This window comes from Petaurus breviceps, unplaced genomic scaffold, assembly GCF_028583685.1.
Source record: "Petaurus breviceps papuanus isolate PSGF00001 unplaced genomic scaffold, PetGlider_PUasm1.0 490, whole genome shotgun sequence".
NCBI lineage: Eukaryota > Metazoa > Chordata > Mammalia > Diprotodontia > Petauridae > Petaurus > Petaurus breviceps.
Genome location: NW_027186352.1, coordinates 8,737,332 through 8,758,818, shown reverse-complemented (window position 1 = coordinate 8,758,818; position 21,487 = coordinate 8,737,332). Strand labels below are relative to the sequence as shown.

The window sequence follows — 21,487 nt, the reverse complement described above, 5'->3', positions numbered from 1 at the left end:
ACTTTTGGAATAGAGGTTCCGTTCCAATTCTTACCTGATTTCCCTTTGTGTTTGTGTGACCTTGACTAAGTCACTCAGACTCTCCGGACTTCAGTTTGTCTATCTGTAAAACAAAGGGGCTAGTCTAGATGGCCCCAATCTCTATATTGGTTTTAGATACTGAATTTTTTAGGTCTTATCATATCTGACAGTTGCTACTGTGTAAATGAGGTCAGTGTATCCTGGAAAGCTGCTCTAGTCTAGACATACCAGTGTTCCATCTGCCAGATTGGGACTGTCTTATTTTTCATGGGGACCTCTCTGGTGGAGGGTTTCTTCTGACTGGGCCAGGATCTTGTGCGGTCTTGATTGTGTGCCTGAGATCTGAACATGTTATAGGAAGCCAAAGGTGGGCATGGGATGTGGGCTGATGAGAAATGACAAAGAACATGATGCCCTCAGCAGGGCGAATGCTGCATTCACAACTGCAGTAGCCAAGGAAATCCAGTGCCCTCCTGTTTATGCTTGCTAGCCATCAGGGTCCCTCTCTTCTCTGCTAGCACAGGAAGCTGTAGCAGCAGGATGTTCAGGAAATACATTTTCCCAGAGAATCTTCTTTCTCATAGAAAAGGGCCATTGGTCAATTCAAAAGTGTCTTAGCTGTTCTCAAATCATCCAGTGCTGAAATCTAGGGTGGTTCTAGCCCCAGAGACTAAAGCACCCCACCGAGATCTGAGGCCAGGTGGTGACATTGATATTCAAGGAAGAGAAGAGTTAAATGACAGTTTGTCTCCTGTAGATATAGGAGGTGGGTCTTCCTACCACTGGGCATTTTGCTATGTCTAGTGGCAGAAATAAAGAATACCTAGAGTATGGCTGTATAGGTGTATTGGCATCACAAAATGTTGAAAGAGAGAGCCCCATGCTTTGGGAGGATCATCTTTGGAGGATCTGTGGACAAGGGTCCCAGGTGCTGGGCAAGCCTGGCACTTGGGGAGCTCTGATCTTCACCAACAGATGGGGCCCTCATATCCATGGCATCACATCATCACAACATGGAAATGGAAATAATCTAGCATCACAGGAAATCTCCTTCATTTGAAGAAGTACCTGCCCAAATGGGTCACTTTTAGTGACTAGAGCCTTGGAGGAACCCTGGGTTTGTGTTCTGCCTGTAATGCTTATTAGTTGTGTGACCATGGGCATAACTCCTGTGGCCACTAGGGAACTCTGTAAGAATGTTATACGTGCATGGGGGGGGGGGGGTGTTCCCACCTTGTGAGTTCCCACTCATTTGAACCCCACAGGTTCTTAAAGTATTCAATGTCTGTGAGAAATAAGGAGTTGAGGTCCACCTGACTTACTGTGATATGTATAGTTTAAAGGGAAGACCATCCTCTGAGCCCTGAGAATGATCTTTGAGAGGGAAGGCAGGCTTGAGTCACACTCAGGTGTTCTTTCCAATACTTCAAGGAATAGCAAGGTCTCCAAGAACCGAGTAGCATCAGCAGCTGTGGGGAGAATGCATCCCCAGCCCTTCCAAGACTTAACTAGCACAGCCAGAAATAATTGGGAGCACATGTGCAACACACAAGGACAAAGTGAAAGGAAAGACTAAAGGAGAAAACAGGAGCAGAGCCGAACTGCACAGAAAAGGGGATGACTAAGGAAGGTTCTCGGACCCCTGTGGACATCCCTGAACCAAAGACTCAGGCCTAAACTCCTGCCCGTGCCCAACATATCAGGACCTGTGAAAGTTCCCCTGACTTCCCATTCTCATCCCCATCTCGTAGCAGACACTGTAAACTACTCCACTTCAGTTTTCTACCTAGACCTTAGGAGACATTTCCCAGGGGCCTCCAGAACTCCTCCTGCAAGGTGAAATCAACCCTGAACCTCAACCTCCTCACACCTGCCTTCCCTTCGGGGCATTCTCTTTCTCAGAACAGGGAGGGTAGAAGGTGGAGGGATCAAAAAATTCACCTAATCCTTTCCTGCCTAGCTAGTTTTCTGGACTTCATGATGTGCAGAAACTCATTATTCCTCCAGATGAAATAATTTACTTCCTCAGATCGTTTCCCCGCATTAGCCGTGGGGTGACCAAGCACCTGTCCGCACTACTGCCCCTGCTTTCAGTTTCTTTTTATCAGAGTTCTCAGTCCTTAGACTGGGAGCGCCTGTGAGGTCAGGGATTGTCTTCTGTCACCAGCACGTAAGCCTGGTGCCTGGCTTACGACTAGCAGCTTAACAGGTGTTTGTCTGCCTCTGACATTGTCTTTTTCCTCCTATTTACCTCAAGTAGTGTAAGGCCAAAAACTTAGATTATGACCAGGTCCAACTTCTGTTTGGATAGTAACTTCCTGACTGGGGGCTCTGAGCTATTGTGGTTGTATTAATAAGTTTTCCTCTGATACTAACTCTGTAACTTAAAGGACCACATGAACATGACTCATAGTGGGAGTATATTGCCCTAGGTTAAAAAGTGAGATTAGTAGTAGTTGATTAAATCTCCAGAAAGGAAAGTTGGCCGAATGGAGAAGGTGGTGAGCTTCTTTTCTATTTATAGCCCCTAAGTTTAGCACAATGCTTTTCACTCAGTGCTTAATAAATATTTTGTTCATTAGAAAAGGTCGCACCCCTGTTCCCCCCACCACCACCCCACCCCTGAGAGTAAAGGAAGCAGAAGAGATTAAGGACTTGACAGACAACTCTACACATCAGAGTGGCCTTCAATGTTATTACATGTACAAATAGAGAAAATCTTGGTGGAATGAATCAGTAATATGTGTGTGTGTGTGTGTGTGTGTAATATACAAGTTGTACAACTTGTATTTCCTTTCCCAAATGCATTTCCTTTCCTCTGATGTAGTCCTAGATTCAAAAAAATGTTATTGCCAGAAGGGATCCTCCATTGTATATGTTCCATACTGAGAATAGACAACACCATCTCTCCAAGAAATAGAAACCTGTCTTTCTTAGTTGAAGGTCTGCACTTTCACATTTCCTGAGGGAAGAAGGAGAAATAGTGTTTTGTATTCTAAGGCCCATTTTCTGGGCCAATATCTTCATTTGAATGAGAATAAGGCATCAGTCCTAATGCCTCCATTGGACTTATTAAGTCAGATATGGATCATGTCAGCCCCAATCTGAAAATAATATTTACAGATTAACCATCACCTTAATGATTCATAAGTAACTATAAATTTATAGAACAGGAAATCCTTACTAAGAATATTCATTATTATAGACTTTGAAGGAGTGGCTGCTATTTCGAGGCCTTGTAGTTGCTGGGAGTAATGATTGCCCCACAGAGTGTAAGAGGGTGTCAATGTGTTCTCCTCATGGTGGTAATCAGTAGGCTTGGTAGTTTAGGAAATTGGTTCCTGAGTGTGATGAAGCATCGAGTAGCACTTGAGTACATGGAAGAAAAAGCGCAAATCTTGCCTCTGTTGCTTCCTACCTTAGGTAATAAGAACAACAACAATAAAAAAAAATTTTTTTTAAATCACTTTTATAGCTCTTTAAGATTTGCAAAGGGGGCAGCTGGGTGGCCCAGAGGATAGAATGCTGGACCTGGTTCAGGAAGAGGGCGGAATTTGAAAATGAGTGAGATATCACAGTGAAAGCTGTCAATTAATTTAAAAAACCACAAAATTAACATCTCAGAAAGTAATTGAGTATTTTAGGTTCATTAATAGTATTAATAGAAATCCCTTTCTCTTCCATGCTCAGGGAGAGGGAGCTCACTTGCAGGCACACAAAATCACCCCCAACACTCCTCTGGCTCTTCTATGGATAACATGGGTTTCCCAAGTCTTCCCCAAACCCCCCGGCCTCCACTAGTGCTTTCACAAACAACCCACTGAGTCTGTTTTGAGCAGAAAAGCCAAATGAAAGATGTTGTTCCCACTGTTACAATTTGGGCGACTCTCCTGTCGGAGGGATGGACCCACCCTCCCCACTGAACCAACATCCTGGAGAATGAGTTAAATGATAGAGATGAAGAAGCCAATAAAAAGGTTGTTACTGCCCCTCAGGGGAGCTGGTGCTCTGAAGAAGAGGTTGTCCTGGCTAGTCCAGCAGAGTCTAGGCCGAGAGATGTCCACCTATGGAATGGATGCCTCTCCCTGAGCTAAGCTTTCGGTAAGTTCTTCCTGCAGCTTCAGTTACTAGAGCAGTATCTGCAGCCTTCTTTAGGGCTTGGTTAGTCAGGCTCCTACTCTCAATGGGAATGGGCAATGGGAGACACGGGAGAGGAGGAGAATGCCCTTTTACTCAACTTGTACAGAATTTGTGGTCTTGTGCAGGTATCTCCAGTTTGCATGCCATTCTGAGTAGAGTGCCAGATTTGGAGTCAGGAAACACTTGCATTCACATCCTGCCACTAACAATTACTAACACATGACCCTGGGAAAGACATATGATCTCTTTGAACCTCAGTTTCCCCAGGAAATAGGGACGAAACCTGTAGTCCTAAGATTGATGGGAGAGACACAGTTTCACATAATTGGAAGAAACTCCTTTTGTAACCAAACCACTTCTGACCAAGAACCCCCCTTTTACCAGCCATGTAGAGATCAGCCAGCTTTTGCTTAATGACCTCAAGTAAGGGTAAAACTACTACCTCTCAGGTCAACCCATTCCACCTGTGGCCAGCTTTTGGTGAGGAAAGTTCCTGAGGCTCAGAGTGTAACAAGCTGGTGAGAAGGTGGAGGTGGGAGCCCGCAATGATAAAGGACCTTGCGATCTGCCCTGTGAGCACAGAAGGGCTGGGGGGAAATGGACAGGAGTGTAATCAGGAGTGCCTGGTTCTCCCTGTTGTCAAGACAGTAACATGTCCCTAAAGAGAGAGAGAGAGAGAGGGATGTACAGCAGAGTCCCAACTTCTGGCGCTACCAGTTCCCTGTGAATTAGAGCCAGCCTGTGATCGCTTCACATTGTTATACAATAGATAGTCTCGAGTCTCTCCCCGCTCCATTCCACTTGGTAGTTGGGTGCCAGAGTGTCTTTTCTAAAGGGCAGATGGGGCCATATCCCGTGATCTCCAGTGGCTTCCTACTGCCTCCATGGTCAAATACAAACTCCTTTGTTGAGCATCTAAGGCTCTTCACAACCCAACCCCCTTTTACCTTTCTAGAATTCTTATACATTACTACACCCTACCCACCCACCCACCATGTGCCCTGTGGTCCAGCCACAATGTCCTACTGACTGTTCTTGGCACAACAAAGTGTTCCATCTCCAGCCTTTTTCACTTTTTCAGTGACTGTTTCCCATGCTTGGAATGCCCTCCCTCCTAACCTCTGCCTCTCAGCTTCCCTGCCTCCCTTCACAACCCAGGACTCCCATTCCTTCAAGTACTAGAGTATTCCCCTCTAAGTAGACATATTTTCTGTCTATTCTGTATGTATCACATACAAACATCATTTTTTGCATGTAGACTGTGGGCTGCTTGAGGGCAGCATCTCTTTTTTCTTGTATCCCCAGCTCCTAACACATTGCCTCAATAAACAATAGCATTTGACCTTAGATAAATCACTTAAGCTCTTTGTGCCTTAGTTTCCTAATCTGTTAAATGGAGGAAGGGATAATGATCATTGCTATACCTCACAGGGTTTTCATGAGGATCGAATGAAAAATGTATGTATATAAAGCTGTATGTGAACGTTGAGAAGTGTTTGCTGTTATTTTTGTTACTGGTTATACAATCAGGCAGCTTCCTGAGAGTCCTTTGAGTCAAAAGCAGACGGCTTGCAAGGCCTTTCAGCTTCCTTAGAATACGCGATCCTTCCCACTGAAATGTGAGGAGTGTCACCTTCAGGCATTGGGGGTGGAGGCGGGTCCATTCGCTTGGGAGCAAAGAGCCTGTGCCAGCGCAAAGGCTGGGAGGTAAACACTCTCATTTATGTCACGCAGTTGGTCATACTTGGTGGGAATTGATTTTGCTTAGAATATTTCTCCCTTGAAACACATCCCCATATACCTAAAGAAAACTCAGAGGGAATGCTCATCTAACCTTTAGTCAACAGTGTTTGATTTAATACCTGCTAGGAGCCAGCCCCTGGTCTAGGCACCAGGGTTGCAAAACCATCCCTGCCTTCAAACAGTCCCAGACGCCACAATGATCTATGATCTGTGTACCTATGTAAGAACATACATGATGCATATAAAGTATTTTCAAGGGAACTTTGAGGCTGTGTGTGTGGGAAGGGGTAAGGGGCAGACCAGAACAGTGAAAGGCCTTTTGCAGATGATAACACTTAAGCAGTCTGGAAGGAGAACAGTGAATTTAAAAAGCAGAAATGAGGAAGGAAGGAGAATCTTCCAGACCTGGATACAACTAGTTCAGAACTGGGAGATAGAAAGTTAGGGAAACAGTAAGACCAGGTAGACTGGCCACAGGGTACTTGGAACCTGGTAACATGTAAGATAGTTGGGAATGCAGGACAGAGCCAAGTTATAAAGAGCTATCCATTTCAAAATGAAAAATAACTAGAAAAATTATTTTTAAAGGGGTGGCGACATACAGTTGGGCAGCTTTTGCTGTTTCATAGTCTCTTCCCAACCTCCGATATTTGAAGCTAATAAATGTATTTGCAATGATTTAACTTGAACTTGGGACCAGAGACTTGGCCTGGACCTCTCTTCCTCATTCACAAGAGTATAGAAAGAATTACTGTATTCGGTTCCTTCTTGCCTCTTGTCAGCTGTCACTTCAGGCACCCACCTCCCAGCCCTCCCTCCTAGGTCAGAGGCCCCCTGGCCTTGGGCAGCTCATTGAAGGAGGAAGAGAAGGGGAGAGACCTGGGATCCATTCACTGATTGATGGTCTGGGGGGACCTCCTCCCCCATTGCAGTCCCTGCCCTGCCCAGGAGTACAGCCCCCTTTGAAAGCCCTGAGAGCCAGCCTGCCTGGACTGCACCTGTCCGTGGGCTGCTCTGGCTGGGGGAGTGCATGAGTGTATTCTGGGTCAGGCAGGTTCATCCCTTACAGCACTTTGCCTAAGAGCAGTAAACCTTCCACTGATTCACCTCCTTCCAGTGGATTGTCTGCTTTGTGAATTTCCCCTGCTCCCCAGAGTGGAGGGACCCAAACCCAGCTGCCAGGGCTGTTCTGCATGGGCTAGGCAGTGAGGAAGCACACATCCGATTAGGTCTTGGCTCCTTGGCACTTCCATCATGTCCCAGAAAGACCCGTTTTGTGGCATTATGCCTCCTGGCTTCATGCTTTTGTCCACTTTATTCCTTATGGATCCCTCATCTTCAGGCTCCTCTCCTAACTCTCTAGGCAGCAGGCCTGAACCTTCTCAGTCATTCCCCCACATGCCCACTTGCCCCTTTCACCTCTCTTTTTTTGTGTTATCTTTTACATTATTAGAAGGTAAACTCTTTGAGGACAATGTCTGTCTTTCTGCCTACATTTGTATTCCCAGCAATCAGCCCAGCAGGGGGCATACAGGAAGCACTTAATAGATGGTTGTTGACTTGACTCATCTCTGCCCAGTAAAACAGTCTCCTGGAAGACACAGCTCAGGGCTACCACTCCACCAGGCCTTTTCTCATCCCCCAGTGGGGGGATGCCTTCTTTTTGAAATTATGTAATGTAACTTTGTGTCTATTTGTTGTATTAGTCTTATGGAATGTAAGCTCCCTGAAGGCAGAGACTTCCATTGGTCCATATCAGGTGTATAACCAAAGTTTGTAGACTTGAGTGGTGTGGTTGGCTTTGTATCCTACATATGAATTAATTCAGTAGAGCACCATCACAATGTAAGCATGAGCCCTCTTTGCTGGGTAAGTGAGATTCTCTACAAGAAGATGCCTAACATGGCAATTGTTCATGTTTATTTCTCTTTTTAATAGTTATTCCTATCAATCTAACCTCTCCATTGGCAGGGGCACATTGTGTCATCATGGGAATGATACTGCTGTGTTTCCCTCCATCTTTCACCCAAGGATTTTTCTAATCTATTCTAAAGTTCATAGACTTCTCCCTTCTCCTCTACCCTCCTCTTCTTCCCTTCTCCTGTCCCCTCCTTTCCCAGCTTTAACAGCCTCGAATTCTAATAAGAAGTTATATATTCTGAAAACCCCCCTCATTTTCTTCAAGAAAAGCTTATAAAGCATTCAGAAAAACCTCCCTGGAGTTCAGGCACCAAACTCGACTCGACCAGACTTGGGGATGGCTCACAAACACATGTGGATTCTTCAAAGCCATTTCCTTATTAAAACTCGAGAAAAGATCAGGGCCTTCTGTCAGGGAGATGAAACCATCTCCTTCCCATTCTAACACCGTCTTCCTTCCCTTGTCTCTGAGTCATGGCCTTCAGCTTCTTTGTTTCACTCAGCTATTAAAATATCATTTTTAATTCTGACAGGCTTTGCCTTGCTGGCTTCAGGATTGCACTTTGAGAGAGGAATAATTTCAAGACCTGAGAGTCCAAGTTGAATTTGAGGCCAGGGCAGCATTTCCTGCTTATGATTGGCCATAGTGCTACACTTAGTTGGGTCCTTGACCCATAATCAGCTGGAGAACCAGTATACGGATGGATAGATTGTAACTTCTTAATAGAATGTCCATCACTTGAGGGCAGGGACCATGTCACTTCCTAGCATGTTAGTTGGCATGTCAAAGGTTCTGGATAGATGTTGGCTAAATGATGGGTAATCAGTTTTTAGTCATCAGGATCCCGCTCAGGGTCAGGGCCTACTCCAAGAAGCAGAGGGGAGTTCAGTTGTGCTTGAATAGAATAATAATATTAATGATTCAGATGAATGGAGTTTGCCTCACAAGTGCTCTGGGAGGTGGGCAGCACCCATATTATTATCTCCTCCTGTATGAGACTGAGGAACATTAATGACTAAGCTCCGATTTGTGCAATGAATGACCAGCAGACCTGGGGCTTTAATTCAGATCTTCAGACTCTTCCAAGACATTAGGAAAAGACTTTTGATTTGTTTTACCCTTCAGAATATGAAGCAGGGCGGCTAGGTGGCACAGTGAATAGAGCATCGGCCCTGGAGTCAGGAGTACCTGAGTTCAAATCTGGTCTCAGACACTTAACACAAAAACCAGCCGTGTGACCTTGGGCGAGTCACTTAACCCCAATTGCCCCCCCCCAAAAAAAAAGAAAATGAGGGAGGTTAAGTTTGGATTTAGGATGTTTTAACATGAACAAGAACATTCTTCATTCTTCACTACTGAGACAGGATCCCTGTGTTATTAAGCTGGCCACAAGTGTCTCTGACTTCCTGCACCAAATAGGACATTCATAAAGCCCTGTCAGCCTCTGCCTTGAGATGAGATCAGTGGCACCTGAAGCATTTGGAAGATGAAACCAGCAGTCTTGGCCCTCCATCGCCACCAGGTTTTCTGGGGGTTAATCCTAGGGATGGCAGTGGCTGTTCCAGGTCTGGTGTGAGTAGAGGTGTTCTCAACTACCACCGTGCCGACTCAGAATGGAGATAACCCCAGGGAGAGAACCAGGCAGTGTTTGTTTTCGCTTTCTTCTTCCCTTAGTAAATTCATAATGGATACCTGATCCCTGAAGCTTCAGTTTCTCCAGCCATTTCAGGACAGAGTTTCTGGCTCTGAGATTTTAATGAGTCAGTCATTGACAACCAGGCGAATTTTACTCTTGGCCCTGTGAGCAGCACAAGGAGGGAGGGGGTCCCTCTTGCTTCCATGTGGGGCCATGCTGATCTGGGCCTGCGACTCTGATAAAACACATCCCAGGGTGGCAGGTTCTCTCTGACAGCAGGACTGCCTGCATTCTCTCTGATCAGTCCTGGGATGCCAGAGCATTTCCCCACAGGAGCTCGTTCCTTGGATAAAGGCTGGGATCACCGGATAGTTGATCTGTCTTTCTGAGTGCGTTCTCATTTGCACCCCTGATTTTGGTATTTCAGGGAACTTCCTTAACTCCTCTGGTATAGTTCTCTTTCTGTGCAGTGAGCAGACTAATTTCACTAGCCTTTTATAGTCTGGTGCCTTCAGTGTTGGTCAGCCGACCTCATTTATTCATTCACGAAGCACTTACCAAGTGTTGATTGTGTACTGGGGTCTGTGCTGGGAGATAAGGAAACAAAGTTCAAAGATGATACAGTCCCTGTCCTCAGACTTGACATTTTATTAAGAGAAGCAACATGTATATAAGCACATAATGTATACTCAAAATAGAAACAATGTAGTCTTAGAGACAGGGTGCTAGCAATTGGGTGGAGGAAAGGACTTGGCTTCCTGATGTAAATGGAGATTTGAAGAGGCCAGGGATCCTGCAAGGCAGAGGTGAGGAGGGAGATCATTCAAGGCTTGGAAGTCAGCCTGTGCAAAGGCTAGAGTGTTTATGAGGAATAGTGGTCCAGTGTGCCAGGAGCAAAGCGGAAATAAACCGAGTAAACCTGGAAAGGTGGGAGGCGGCCAGGTTGTCAAGTCTGGCATTTCATCTTATGGATGGTCTGTGCTTTAGGAAGAACTGGATGTGGGGAAACCAGCCAGGGGGCCTCTTCAGTAGCTTTAAGTTAGAAGTGAGGATAACCCTTTGGGAACTGCTTGCTGCTTTGTAAGCAAGGTGAACTGCCCACAGTTTTGATGTTGAACTTAAACCCTTCAGTCTTCTTTTTTTCTTTTTGGAGGGGGAAGGCAGGGCACTTGGGGTTAAGTGATTTGCCCAAGGTCACATGGCTAGTAAGTATTAAGTATCTGAGGTCATATTTGAACTCAGGTCCTTCTGACTCCAGGGCCAATGATCTATTCACTGCACCTCCTAGCTGCCCCAAACCCTTCATTCTCGATTAGAGAGAATTCAATTATGATGCCGCAGACTTACCTTTGCAACAAGTTTCTCTGATAAAAATCTCATTTCCAAGATATGTAGGCAACCGATTCAGGTTTAGTAAAGAGTCATCCTTAGTTGATAAATGGTCAGAGGATACAAATAGGCAAGTGTCAGAGGAAGAAATCCAAGCTAGTGACAGCCATTCTACAAAATGCTCCAAAGCACTAATAATTAGAGAAATGTACATTAAAGACCTCTGGGGTTCTATTTCACTTCCATCAAATTGACTAATATGACTAAAGAGTGGAACATGACAAATGCTGGAGAGGATGTGGGAAAACAGGCACACTAATGTACTGTTGGTGGGACTGTTCCAGCCAATCTGGAAAGCAAGCTATTAAATTGTGTCTGATCTTTGACTCAGTGATACCACCGTTAGGTCTATAGCTGCAAAGAGACCAAATAGAGAGGAAAAGGACCCATATTACGGACACTGATAGCAGTTCTTTTTGTGGTGGCAAAGAACTGGAGATTGAGGGAATGCCCACCAATTGGGGAATGGAAGAAAAGGTTACAGCATATAAATGTGATTAAAATCTATTTTCCTTTAAGAAATGGTGAAGGGGATGGTTTCATACATAGAAGTCTGGGAAAACTTGTATGAAGTGATGCAGAGTGAAATGAGCAGAACCAGGATAACAGTTCTTATAATAACAACAATATTGTAAAGATAAACAACTTTGAAAGAGTTAGGAACTCTTACTATCACAATTACCAACTATGATTCTCCAGAGTACTCATGATGAAACAAGCTACCCATCTCTTGATAAAAAGAACGCATTTATTTTTTTTTCCTTTTGGACATAGAAAATATGGAAATTTATTTATTATAGAAATTGTGTTCTTTCTTTCCCAGTGGGGTAGGGGAAGTAGAAGAGAGGATGAAAATGCAGATCTGAAATTAAAATAATGTTGAATTTAAGAAAAAAGATTGTGGACATCTTGGGGGCAGGGCTTGTTTGTGCCACCCTTTGTATGTTCACCACTTAGCCCAGTGCCTGCCACAGAACTGGCACTTTACTTTTTGGTTGACTTGTTGATTTAGGTAAGAGCCTTCCATAGAAAGAAGACGCATTAATATGCTGTTGTATCTGTGAATGGGTCTGATCTTTGTGGAACTAACATGGGATTATGCAAAAAGAGGGACTGATTGTTCATATCTTTTGACTCTGTCACCTCACAATTGCTCATCTACCTCTGCCAGGTCACACAGCCAAAAGAAAGCCCAAATATATACACAAAACTATCCATAACATCCCTTTGGAAGTAGCAAAAAACTGCAAACAAAGTAGGTGCCCATCCACTGAGGAGCAGATGAACTCTCCATGGTGCATGAATGTCATGGAATGTTATGGTGCCAAAGAAATGATGACCAAGAAGAAATCAGAAAACCAGTGGAAGACTTGTATGAACTGATAATGGAGTGAAATAATCAGCAGGGAAAGAACAATTTACACAATGACACCAATAATGAAAATGATAACAACATTAAAAGGAGCCCAGTCTCTGCCTAATTGGAGTAACTGATCTTGGTTCTAGGGAATAAATGATAGAACAGATTTCCCTCCCTTTGTAGAGAGCTGAAGGAATCCAAGAATGTTGCATAAGATGGCAGATGATGTCACTCTATCAGTTGTTTTTGTTTAACTTTTTTTTCTTTCCAGGGAAGGCTCAGTTCTGGAGGGAGGGGAGGGAGGGGAGTTATGGTCAGAAATGATTATGATGTTAAAACCCAGTGTGCCTGTAAAACTCATCTGAAAAAACACAAGATGCTTCCATTGGCTTCACCCACTGGAGGGACACCCAGGACAATGACTCTTTGGTACCTCCTTGGCAGGCAGAAGGGCTGCCCTCAAACAGTATAAAGACCCGGCCTGCTTCTTTGGATCCCAAGGTAGAGAAGTAAACAGCCCAGGTTCTCTGGCACAACTGCTGAGCTCTGGTGGCATAGGAAAATTTTTGCAAATTATTATTTTTAATATAATCAGGGTTTTGTTTCCTGAGGCAAAAAGGTGGAGGTGGGGAGAGCAGAATTGCTCACATGCTAATGGAGGTTTTAGCCTCTGAAGCATCAGATTCTGTTTACTTGTGAAACAAATACCTCTCCCTTTCCACTGGGAGGAGATTTAGTCTTCATTTACCTTGCCCCCCCCCCCCATTATTGGGTATTGGCAGCAGGTACTCAGCCCTTCCCCCTCAGGGATTCTGGCCTCTCACTTGCATGCTATGGTGGAAGGCTGAAATGGGGGCTTCCTGAGGAGAGGGGTGAAAGCAGGGAAGCTTCAGGCACAGTCTCCCTGCTCACAGCACAGCCAGGAAATATCCACACCCCCTCTACCCCTAGGCTGGAAAGATGTGATGGGCTCCTTCCCCAGCCACCGGAGACCAAAGAATTTCATTCCTCTCAGCATCCACCCCCATATCCCCAATGGAAGGTGAGCCCATGATGTAGTTGATGGAGAAGGAAGGAGATAGTCCCTGGGCTGGGTGGATTTCTCTCCAGTGCTCCCCACCCCCACCCCCTGCCCCCTTCCCTTGAGCCAGGAAAAGCCTAGTGCAGGCAGGCCCTCTGATGCATCTCATTTCCAAAAGCCCGCTTTCTTATCTGCTGTCCCCCCGTAAGGCCATGGGTATGATCAATTTCTTTTTATTCCCTTTCCCAGGTATGGTGACATGAGGAGGCAGATTGGCTTTGAAATCAGGGACATGTGGTACAACCTAGGTGAGTATCTGACTCCCCCGGGCCTGGGCCTCCCGGCGTCTGTCTAGTCCTAGATGTTACCAAGTGGTTGTGAACTGAATGATGGACGGATCCATTGAGTAAACACATCCATCATGAATGACCTCAATGGTATTTTTCATGGAAGTCGCAAGAAGTTCAGTGAGGCCAGTTGGTTAGAACACCAACTTTCTCTGCGACTCAGGTGAACCCCAGGATGAGCCCTGCATGAAGGCACTCCTCCCTGGAGCAAGCTCTAAGTCTTTGTTGCCCAAAATTATCCGTCTTCCTGAGATCTTTGCTCAAGAACTAGTTCAGCATTCTCATTTTCACACAGGGAGCCAGAGACCCAGGAACGTGCAGTGACTTGCCCAAGGACACCCAGACGATAAGCCTGGTACTGAGCTGCAGTCCTCTCCCTCCAGACCCAGGGCTCCATCTGCCATATATTTATTGTAACCAAGCTATTTTCAGGGACTGAGCTGCTGAAGCCAAAATACAAGAAAAAAGAATGTGGTTTGAGTGACAGATTGAAAAATGTGCAGGGCATGTCCTTCTGCTCCATCTGTCCAGAACTATGTTCACTTCTGAGCAATCTGGTAGTGCAGTGGTCAGAGCACTGGACCTCAAGGCAGGAAGCCTTGAGTTCAAATTCGACTTCAGATACTTCCTAACTGTGTGACCCTGGGCAAGTCACTTCACTTGTATTTGCTTCAGTTGTCTCATCTGTCAAATGGGGTTAACAGTAGCACCAGCCTCCAGGGTTGTTGTGAGGCTCAAATGAGATAACAGTTGTATAGGGTGCAGAGTAGTCCCCAAACACAGTAAGCACTGTATGAATGTGCTGAAAGCACTGAGCTCAGTACCCAGCACATAGTAGGTGTTTCATAAATGTTTCTTCCCCCCCCCTTTCCTGGGGGCCATTGTGTATATTCTCTTCATCTTGGCCTAAATTTTTACAGTAGGTTTTCTTCCCTTTTAAATATTTTCTGCCCCTTCATCTTGGGCTTTTGCAGACCCAGTCTTCAGAATGTCCAGGTCCAAAGGCCACCCTTTCTTAGGGTTTTTACTCTGTCCTCTCACCATGAATTCTGGCTTGACTCCAAAGCCCTTCCACCATCCCCCTTTACTCCAGCCAGACTTCGAGTCTAGGACTCTCGACCACTTAATCCACAGTAGCCAAGTTCCAAGTCCCAGCTACAGCGAGATCTGCTCTTTGCATGAGACATTTGGCTTAATCACACAGTAGATGGCATTGCCCTTTTCATCCTCCGTGTTCCCAAAACACTGCTTTCCTTCTCTTACTTTCCAGAAATGAGTAGGAGACAAAACACCCGCCTGGGACATATCTTCTTACTACTAGGAGCCGAGGTAGCCTCCCTGTCCCTCCTGAAGGTGCTGGACGCTCCACAGTGCACAGGGCCTGGAAGACCCAAGTTCAAAGGCAGCCTCAAACCCTTACCAGATGGGTGACCCTGGGCAAGCCCCTTAACCTCTGTGTGCTTCTTATCTCATCTGTAAAATGGGCTACCTACCTCCCAGGGTAGTGAGATCAGATGTCATCATAATTGGAGGGTGCCTAGTACAGAGTAGGTGCTTAATAAATGCTTGTTTCCTTCCTCCCTCTTTGACTCCAGTTTGGAGGTCTAGGGTGGGGAAGATAGCTTTCTACTAGTATTTATAGACTCCCATCAAAGCATGTTTAGAGGCATTCAGTCTGGCCTCAGAGGGCAAAGCCTGGAGCAATGGGAGGAAATTTCTAGAAGGGAGGTAGAGGCTTGGTGTCAGGAAGGAGTTTCCAACAAAGGCAAGTCCAGAGGGAATGGATGGCTTCATTGCTTCCCTCACACTGGAGGTTCCAGGAAACTCCTGAGGGACCCCTTGGCAAGAATGATGGCAGAAGACACAGCCTTCCCCAGGCTCTCTTCCAGGTCCAACATTTTGACCTTCTAATACATTAGAAATGGCAACCAAATCTAAAATGATCCGGTGGATTCAGAAAATTCTCAAAGGCTAGAAATCCAAAAGGACATAAAGGTGATTTAGTCCAAGCTCCTCGTTTTCATCAAAGGCTGATTGTAGACGTTTAGCTGGTTAAGAACAAGAATCAGCTTCTACCCATGGGTTCCAAAGTGGCTCCTTCCCAGATGATCCATTTTCTGCAGCACTTCCCTCATCTTGTACTTAGTCAGCTGGGTATTGTCATAGTAAGAGCTGACATTTCTAGAGCCCATTAAGGTTTGCCAAACAATTTACATGTTATCTCACTGATCCTTACAGCAGCTGCTGTTTTACAGAGAAGGAAACTGAGATTCAGAATTCTTAAGAGACTTGAGTTCATGATGAAACACAAGTAGTCATGGGGGTCAGTGCCATTACGAGGTGTTACTTCACTCTCTTCCTTACCCACTTTCAATCAATCACATTCTGTTACAACATTTAGCCTTCTAGTCTCTCTCTCTCTCTCTCTCTCTCTCTCTCTCTCTCTCTCATGGAACGATCCGCAGATCGTTCCATTTTCTCTCTTTTCCTTCCTTTCTTCCTTCTTTCCTTCCTCCCCCCTCCCTCTTCCTCCCTCTTTCTCTCCTTCCTTCCTTCCTTCCTTCCTTCCTTCCTTCCTTCCTTCCTTCCTTCCTTCTTTCCTTCCTTCCTTCCTTCCTACCTCCCTCCCTCCTTCTCTCTCTCTTTCTATTTAGTCCAGTGACCCTGGCATCTTGGCTCTTTTACAAACATTTACAAACACTACATTTCTCAGCACTGGATATTTTCTCTGGCTCTCTCCAGTGCTTGTAATGTTCTCCATACTCATTTCACCTTTCTGGCTTCCTTCCTGAAAATCCCAATTGAAATCCCACCTTTAACAGGAACCGTTTTCTTTTTTTTTTATTTATATTTATTTATTTACTTTTAGTTTACAACATTCAGTTCCACCAGCTTTTGAGTTCCAAATCCCCCTCCCCAATATGGTGGCATGCAATCCGATACAGATTCTACATATACCTTCACATTAAACATTAGTCAAGTTGTAAAGAAGGATTAAAACCAATGGCATTAACAATAAGAAAGAAGGAACAAAACAAAAAAGAGAAAATAGTCTGCTTCCATCTGCATTCAGACTGTAGTTCTTTCTCTGGATGTGGATGGCCTTTTCCATCATGAGTCTCTTGGAGTTGTCTTATTGCCTTGCATTGCTGAGAGGAGTCCAGTCTATCAAAGTAACTACATGCAGTGTTCTCCTGGTTCTGCTCTCCTCACTCGCCTCCATTCAGATAAGTCTTTCCAGCGTGTTAGGAAGTCCGTCTGCTCCTCATTTCTTAGAGCACAGTAGTGTTCCATTACATTCATAGACCACAACTTGTTTAGCCATTCCCCAAGTGATGGGCATCCCCTTGATTTCCAATTCTTTGCCATCACAAAAAGAGCCAGTATAAATATTTTTGAGCATATGGGTCCTCCTCCCACGTGTATGATTTCTTTGGGATACAGCCCTAGAAGTGGTATTGCTGGGTCAGAGGGTATGCACACTTTTATAGCCCAGAGTGGCCTATTAGACCCTTTTCTAATGCCTCTTAGCCCTCGTGCTTTCTCTCTCTATTTCCTCCTAATCCTCTATAAAATCTGTCTGGGCATGTGTTTACTAGTTGTCTCCCCTGTTAGATTCTGAGTTACTTGAGGGCGGGGGATGTCTTTTGCCTTCTTTTATGACCTCGGTGATTAGCACAGTGTCTGCCACGAGGTGGGTGCTTAATCAGTGTATATTGACTGACTGTCAGAAGTGGAATCAGAGCCAGCTCACTTGCTACTCTGCCTTTCTAGAAGCCCCGGGACTGAAATTGGGCAAAGTGGGAGTCAGGCTTTTTGGTGATGAGCCCCTGTGTAAAACTGAGATCTCCTGAGGGCAGGGATTGCTTCATTTTTGCCTCCAAGTATCTGGCCGGAAAGGCATGACTCCCAAATGGTTGTTGATCATTTGATTTTCTGGACCCTGGACCCTGGGGGTTGATCAGCCTCTGGGGCATCCCTGGCTCCCCAGTAACCTGATGGATGTGGCCTTCTGACTTGCGCTCCCCGGGGAGCTCTAAGTGTGGCTGAGGTATGGTAAGATGGTGTGAATGCTAGCTATGCAGCCAAAAGGCTTCCTCCATTTCTGGCTCCCTTATGAAGCCCCTGGGTGACCCTTGTCAGGTCCTTTACCTTCTTGGAGACTCCCTTTCATCAGCTCCAAGAAGAGGACAGGAAGAAATGAGCCCTTTGCTCTTTCCAGCTGTGTCTCTGACTTCATGACTGATGTGCCATCTTTTCTGTAAACTCCTAAGATGAGTGAGAGGTCCATTAAGGTTTAATTTTGTTTTATCTGTCTCTGCCTAAGTGGGGTTGGATTGGCACATTTGTCACTTGCCTCAAAGGGCTGTTGGTGAAGCCAGCCAAGCAGGCTTTCTGCCAGAAAGGAGCCATATGTCTTTGCCCAAACACCTGGAGGCCAGGCTGAGAATGCTGTCCGGCCCGATTGCTGCACCTCTGGGTGTGATCCAGGGTTTGTAGCTACTCAGATTTAGTCTGCATTGGACGGGCAGGTGGGAACCAAAGCCCCAGCAGAGCTACCCTCTCCCATGCCTCAGTGGAGCTCCCAGTTTGCTCTGTCTGTCCGCCATGCCTACTCAAAGGAGTAAGCAGTGATTCTCAGACTCCTTCACTGGTTAATGTCGAGACACCCCCACCTTTTCTTAAGAGTGTACATTGGTCAGGTGGCTAGGTGGCGCAGTGAATAGCACTCTGGCCCTGGAGTCAGGAGGACCTGAGTTCAAATCTGGCCTCAGACACTTAACATTTACTAGCCCTGTGACCTTTAACTCCTATTGCCCTACCTTACCCCTCCAAAAAAAAAAGAGTGTACATTGGTTTTGTTATTTGTCCTTCATTGTCAAAGACCAAGTTTTAAAATGAAAGGAAATTAACATTCTGAGAATTTTCCCATCATTGGGGGACTCTTTATTTTATTTTATTTGGGATAACTAAGGATACCATAGTGTGGTTAAAGTGAGAAAAGTAGGGAGGTTGTGAGATTGGATCACAAAACCAAGGTCAGCAACTCTTGGAGTCAATACACTATACAGCATTAATACAATTTCAGCCTCCTCGAGAAAGTAAATGAGAGGATAGGTCCGGAAACATCTGTGTTTGAGGGGGTTCTTGAGGTATGGAAGCTCATTGGTGGGCAGTGCAGGAAGCCCCAGGCCCTAGAATCTGGGGGACCCCTGGGAATCCCTCCGTTGGGGCCAATCAGCCATTTTTCTGGGGTCACCATGGCCAAAGAGCTCGCCACCTAGATGCTGGAGGTGTGCCTTTCCCATGTTTGCTAGACAGCCTTGTGCCAAATTCCATTCTGTCCTGGAAGCTTCTCAGCTGCTTAGCCCTTCCAGAATGTCCCTGTCCCTGGTCTAGACTTCAAGAACTCAGCATCATCTCTGCATTAGGTTAGGGATTGATGTTAGACTAGTTGAAGGGCCTCAGAAAAGAGGGGTTTATTTCATTCATGATGTAGCTTCATAGAGCCACTGATATGGTTTCCTCTTGCAACACATTTGGGCTTTTATATATCTCCACACCAAAATCAGAAATTGGAATATTTTTCAGAGCCCTTGGCTCTCTTAATATTATCTATGGTTCTTCCAAATAAGGAGGAAGTCAAGTGATAGAGACTTCTCATTTGCCACCTAAAGGCTGTCCCTAAAATGGAAGATTTCGCATTTCTTCTTGTTTCTAATCTGAATATGATGACCAAGGAACAGGGCCCTAGAACCCTGACCCAGGCACTGGTGGAAGGCTCACAGCTGCCGGTTTAGTATTTTCCAAACCCAGATCTTGACCATGTCTCTTCTCTACTCAAAAGTCATAAGGGACTCCCTACCACCTCCAAGATAAAATACAAAACTGTGGAAGAAGGCCTCTCTTCCTTTGGTGGGTGGCCCAGGTGCCTCCCAGCACATGGGCCTTTCAGGCCCTCCCAGGTGTTAATGCCCTTTGCTTCATAAAATTCCTCTGTGTCTGCTTTGTGTTCACTTACTTCTGTCCACATTTTCACCAGGGGCAGGGAGGGAAGGGAAGCAGGGAAGAGGGAGAGAACACCAGGCGCCTTTTTGTCTTTGTATTCTCAAAACCTGGTGCCAGTGGGCTTTGCTCAAAAGGAGGTGCCTTTATAAATTTGTGGAATTGAATTAGGAAGCTAGAGTCACCCAAGATCAAATCGAAATAATTGCCTGGCTAATGGAAAGTTCAGCAATTTAGGAATACCAGTTAAAAAGGTCCTGACAGAGGGGGAAGAAAACCATGCTCTGACTTGGTTTCATGGAATTATCAAACTCTCCATTTTCAGTGGTAATGAATGTGGGCACCTGGCTAGCCACCTCCCTGGCCATCGACCCTGGAGAAGAAGGGAGGGCAGATTTCTTTAGCTGAGAGTAAACCTAAGGAAGGCCACCCAAAGAAGCCTCTGCGCCTGAGCTCTAGAGTCTGCCTGGCTCCTGGAACCATTGACAAGGCTGAGTTTTATGACAGCATATCTCCATTTCCTGAGATGAATACAGCCTGTTTTCCCCCAAAACTGTAGGGTTTTTTTTTTTAAGGGATTTTGGTTGGGAAACATTGGTAAATTGATCCAGTACTGGTGGTGCCAGGAAAATGAAAATATGAGGTGGCTCTTTGATCATCTTGCAAACTGGTCATCACCTACCCCTAGTGCAGAACCCACCACCAAATGCTAGTGGGGATTGGGTTTTTTGGTCACATATTTTCAGCCATTATCACGTGATGGAAAAAATGTCCCAGGAGAAGCCAGCCCACCCCCCTCCCCTGGACCAGGGATTTGGCAGCTGCTGCCAGGAGGTTCTGCTCACTTTAATGGGGGTACCAGGGAGAGAAGAGTCTGCTTCCCGTTCTTAGCCTGCTACATTTTGAGTCTAAAAGGGGAAATCCAAGGCGGCCACTCTGCTGAAATGAAAACCAATATCGTTATTTACCCCTCCGTGGTTATTTATCAGAGCAGGAGTGCAGGCTCACCCAGAAGCTGCCTCAATTTACATTTTGTTCATTACAGAGCAGGGCAGTCAATATAATAGATGAGACTGGGCCATAACAAATCTGCAGGTAGAAAGATCTTTATCCGCAGAATTATTGCAAAATGGGCAGGGGGGGGGGGGGTGTCAGGATGCACAGGGAGGGAGGTGGGGCTTCCAAATGGTCAATTCAGTTCTAATTCAACACACATTAATTTTAAGCACCTACTGTACCCTACGACAGGAAAGGGAAGTCTTATAAGGATAAAAGTCTGTGTCCTCCAGGCACTTACATTGTGTAGTTTGGAGAGAGACCATTTGACTTTGGTGGGTTTAAATCTGGCCTCAGACTCTTAGGAGATGTTTAACTAAGGGCCCCCTTCCAGCCTTAAGACCAGGATTCTGGGATCTTGCCAGGGGGTAGGGGAGGGACACAGAGCCCTGAGTTCTGAGTCAGACCCATGAGCCCCCATTTCCTACCTGTGTGATCTTGGGCAGACTCACAGGATTTCAGAGTTGGTGGGGACCAGGGGGGCCATCTAGCACATCTGTACACGAATAAAATTCCCGTCTACATCAGCCTCAACACAGGCTTATCCAAAGAGGGGTTTTCCACCTCATCTGAAGGAGTCCATTCTACCCAGGGACACTCAGGAAGTTTTCCTGACTCAAACTCGGGTCTCTGCAATATTGATCTCCATTCTGCCCTCGGGGACCTGGTGGAACACAGCGAGGCCCTTTCACCAGGAGCTCTGTTAGATATTGAGCACACATCCTCTGCCTCTTTCCCCAACATCAAGGCTTCTCTTCCTCAAGGCAGGTCCCTCCATGTTTGTTAGGGGAATGGAACTGATAACCTCAGTTCCCCCCAGCTCACCAAACCTCTGGTTTTAAATGAC

The 21,487-nt window shown here is 45.7% G+C and overlaps 1 protein-coding gene across 2 annotated transcripts in view; it reads left to right on the top strand.

Annotated features, from left to right (window-relative positions):
- The window catches only part of DOCK1 (dedicator of cytokinesis 1), a 618,254-nt gene that overhangs the window by 485,582 nt on the left and 111,185 nt on the right, over positions 1-21,487 (top strand). For both annotated transcript variants that reach the window (XM_069101719.1, XM_069101718.1), the window contains exon 32: positions 13,481-13,539. In XM_069101719.1, coding sequence (XP_068957820.1) covers positions 13,481-13,539 — 59 coding nt within the window. The remainder of the gene's footprint in view (positions 1-13,480; positions 13,540-21,487) is intronic.